The following is a 4,674-nucleotide window of genomic DNA, read 5'->3' on the forward strand; positions in this document are numbered from 1 at the left end:
ACTAGCAGCAACACATAACCGTAATTTAATGTGTAAAGACACACTAGCAGCAACACATAACCGTAATTTAATGTGTAAAGACACACTAGCAGCAACACATAACCGTAATTTAATGTGTAAAGACTCACTAACAGCAACATATAACCGTAATTTAATGTGTAAAGACACACTAGCAGCAACACATAACCGCAATTTAATGTGTAAAGACACACTAGCAGCAACACATAACCGTAATTTAATGTATAAAGACACACTAACAGCGACATCTACCGACAGATTAATGTGTGGTGGTAAATTTCTAGCAACATCTACCGACATATTTATGTGTGGTGGTAAAGTTTTAGCAACATCTACCGACAAATTAATGTGTGTGGTGGGAAATTTGTAACAACATATACCGACTGGTTAATGTGTGGTGGTAAATTTCTAGCAACATCTACGACATATTTATGTGTGGTGGTAAAGTTTTAGCAACATCTACCGACAAATTAATGTGTGTGGTGGGAAATTTGTAACAACATATACCGACAGGTTAATGTGTGGTAGTGAAATAATCATGCGTTTAATATCGTCATGATTCATCTTCCGACGTCACTTTCCTGGTACACAGATAACAATATATTTAAGTTTTTTTTAACTACATGACAACTTTTAAAATATTTAACTTCACGATTCAGCTATGATGTATGAATAAGACCATTATAGTCATGTTTTTTGTTGTTTTTTTTACATTAACTAGAAAAAATGCTCACTGTTGCGAAGGGTACATGCAACAATGCTTTTACTTGAATCCAAATAAGATAGCCTAAGGCATATATTAGAGAATGTAGCTCTGGAACAATATCATTTAAGTTAAAAAAGATTTTTTGAGCGAGATTTCGAGCAAATACACTTTGTTAAGCCTATGTTGTTAAGCCTATCGATACGTTCTAGTTTAACACGGAACGTCGTCGTCCAATAAAAGTTTTTGTATGTAGGGTACATTGATCGTCTTATTTATTTTTTTTATTTTTTTGTAATCATCTTTACGCTTTTCTTTTGCTAAACTTTAAAAGAGTATTGTACACACACACACACAATCACTTATAAAACGTTTTAGAACCAGGCCATCTGTACTCTACCCACCGTGGGTATCGAAACCTAAATTCGAGCATTATAAACACATAGACGTACCCTTAAACCACCGGGTGGGGGGATATATATATATTAAACTAAAGAACTGATAACTGTGTTAGATAAATATTATTATCTGATGTCAATGGTTTCTTAACGACACACACAATTTCAGTAAAATAGTATTCCTTAAAAAATTAAGCCGCTGACTTTCCAGCTGGATTACAAAGCCCTCTACTGTTTACATATGAACATAAAACATTATTTTTGTACTTAAGGTAAAAAACAACAACAACAAAAAAAATATTATTTTGTAAGATCCAATATAGATATTTTAAAATCCTAAAGTCATTCAACAATTGTGAGTGGATGGTTGACTGTGGAAATTTGAAAAAATTTTGTTTTGTTTATAGTTGTTAAATCGAGTACAGACGACACTAACGCCACAGGCGGGAGTACCGAGTACTATGAACCTGTTGTGGAAGTTTTTCCACCTCCGATTTTCTCCGCTATATCCGAATTTCCTGGAGACCTTGAGCCAGACACTGCAAAAACATATTTTGATAAGAATGGTCAATTTGAGGCTGTTGATTCAAGTCGCGCTTATTTACTGTTGGATGGGTAAGTGGTACTATTTAGATAATCATTAGTTTCAACTCGTTAGTTAATGGGTAAGTGGCACTATTTAGATAATCATTAGTTTCAACTTGTCTGTTATACCTAACAATGAAGCTTCAGAGACTGTTGATTCAAGTCGTGCTTATTTACTGTTGGATGGGTAAGTGGCACAATTTAGATAATCATTAGTTTCAACTCGTCTGTTAATGGGTAAGTGGTACCATTTAGATAATCATTAGTTTCAACTCGTCTGTTATAACTCTAACAATGAAGCTTCAGAAAAAATAATTTTGTTGTTGTATCTACTGTGATAATTGGTTTTATTTCACTACAAGGACTTTCACGTGGCCGTCTGCATCTCATTGTTTGCTTTAGGTGTGTAAGGAGTAGCAGGTTTTTCTGAATAATCTTGTATCCAAAGTTTTGTTTGTTGCAGTGTAAATAAATAACTGTTTAACTTTTTATCTTCTAATCAAAGGAAACATTTACCCGATATTTTTATTTATTCGTAAATAACTAAGTAAATGATAGCTAAGGTGTTGCACGAGGCACAGAATGTTTTAAATCGAATATTTGAAATATTATACAGGATTTTCCTTTTGAACTTTCACACCGCAGCTTCGTCCCCATACCTGAGTTATTTCCAAACACATATTAGATGAGTCTAGAACAACTGCCAGTCAAACGATCTGAGTAATTCAAATTCCCAAAAAACTTTAAAGGAGGATTGTATAGATTTTAAACCAAAATATTGGTTTTGTATTGCAATTGTGGTTCAATGCTTAGGTTAACTTAGGTTAAAATTTTAAAACATATACGTACATTTTAGAACTCATTTGTAATATTGTTTTTTATTTTCTGTGGTCGAAGATAGTTTGGTGCAAATGAAATATCTAGTTAAAAGTTAACTATAAAAAAAATGCGGCATTTGTTCATCGGCAATTGTGCACTAGCAGTTGTCCACCGGAAGTTGTGCACTGGCAGTTGTTCATCGGCAATTGTCCACCGGCAGTTGTCCACCGGAAGTTGTCCACCGGCAGTTGTTCATCGGCAATTGTGCACTAGCAGTTGTCCACCGGAAGTTGTGCACTGGCAGTTGTTCATCGGCAATTGTCCACCGGCAGTTGTCCACCGGAAGTTGTCCACCGGCAGTTGTTCATCGGCGATTGTCCACTAGCAGTTGTCGTGCTCCCATTTTAGTTACCAAGGTTATACATCAATCAATACCAAACATAGTTTACTTACCAAGATTATACATGAATCATCACTAAAATATTTTAGTTATCAAGACTGTATGTGAGCCATTACCAAATATTACTTAGTTACAAAGACTGTATGTGAGCCATTACCAAATATTGCTTAGTTACAAAGACTGTATGTGAGCCATTACCAAATATTGCTTAGTTACAAAGACTGTATGTGAGCCATTACCAAATATTGCTTAGTTACAAAGACTGTATGTGAGCCATTACCAAATATTGCTTAGTTACAAAGACTGTATGTGAGCCATTACCAAACATTGCTTAGTTACAAAGACTGTATGTGAGCCATTACCAAACATTGCTTAGTTACAAAGACTGTATGTGAGCCATTACCAAACATTACTTAGTTACCAAGACTCTATGTGAAGCGATACCACACATATCATCTGTAGTGTAGTGCTGACGGAGCTAACAGGAGCATTGCTGCATCATCTGAAATTGGAGCTGAGTCCCGACACTTCGAAAACTAAAAATATGTATATGAAAATATAACCAAATTCTCAGAGTGTTAGAGAACACTGTCTGGCTGTGATCCCTCGTATCCACTGCTAAAGCTCCATCAGACCAACAATTACACACACACACACACTGTAACTTTCCCTCAGGAACTGGCATCAGACACCATGCGACTGCTCCGGCTCAAGATATGGTGTTAGAGCGTTAACATGGTGAATGTTATTTTGCCGTACGCCACATTGTTATTAAGACACACGAATATGGTATTAAAAATTAACAAAATACATTTTGCAATTATACTATGTGTTTAAAACGTACAAACATTTTTTAAATGCCTGTTATTTACACAACATTCAATGGAGGTCGCTTTTTTTTAGTTATTCCTGTTGAGAGGACAGGAGGTGTGTAAAGCTTTATAAAATTCAGAGTTGTTAATATTGCGGTTCAGTTAGAAATACAGTAAATAAATTATATGCATTTTTAAAACTTGTTTTAGTGTTAGTGATTTTGATATGATATCCAGTTAGTTTTTTCCTGTTATTTTATCTTTCTACTTAATTTAAAAGAAGTTGAATTGCGTGTCTTCTCTTTGTAATATATCTGTATTCAATTTAGTACTAATGTAAGTAGTTTCAAATAATTAGTGTTGAATATATTTTCTTTATTTAAAATGGACTCATAAAAATGGAAATTAAGTTTTTAATATGATATCTTTATCCTGATGGTGACGTCACACGTCTGACAAATTCTGGAAGGGCTCCGCCACTCTAAAATGTATCACTACAGCATTGCAACTATAGCTTGTAACTGACGACTTTGTTTATGTATAAATTAATAATGGTGGGACACTTAGCTTCGTATCGTATGATTAGGGCTTAAAATTTTCCAGAGATGAATTTCATTAATGCTTTGTATGGGTAAAAGGCTTCACATAAGCTATAAGCATAACATATGAAGATAATATAAACATACTTTGTACAGTTATCACGGATTCTAGTTAGGTCCGGGTGTCGTTGAAGGGTTAAGTAAACACGTTTTGTACAGTTATCACGGATTCTAGTTAGGTCCGGGTGTCGTTGAAGGGTTAAGTAAACACGTTTTGTACAGTTATCACGGATTCTAGTTAGGTCCGGGTGTCATTGAAGGGTTAAATAAACACTTTTTGTACAGTTATTACGGATTCTAGATAGGTCCGGGTGTCGTTGAAGGGTTAAGTAAACACGTT

At 34.8% G+C, this 4,674-nt stretch overlaps 1 protein-coding gene across 1 annotated transcript in view; it reads left to right on the plus strand.

The window, feature by feature from the left end:
• Nucleotides 1–4,674, plus strand: part of LOC111088646 — a gene marked incomplete at its 5' end in the record, with an annotated part of 35,492 nt that overhangs the window by 1,532 nt on the left and 29,286 nt on the right. Inside the window, one exon of the mRNA XM_022399353.1 lies at nucleotides 1,527–1,734. Coding sequence (XP_022255061.1) covers nucleotides 1,527–1,734 — 208 coding nt within the window. The remainder of the gene's footprint in view (nucleotides 1–1,526; nucleotides 1,735–4,674) is intronic.

This window comes from Limulus polyphemus, unplaced genomic scaffold (assembly GCF_000517525.1).
Source record: "Limulus polyphemus unplaced genomic scaffold, Limulus_polyphemus-2.1.2 Scaffold4180, whole genome shotgun sequence".
Classification (NCBI taxonomy): Eukaryota; Metazoa; Arthropoda; class Merostomata; order Xiphosura; family Limulidae; genus Limulus; species Limulus polyphemus.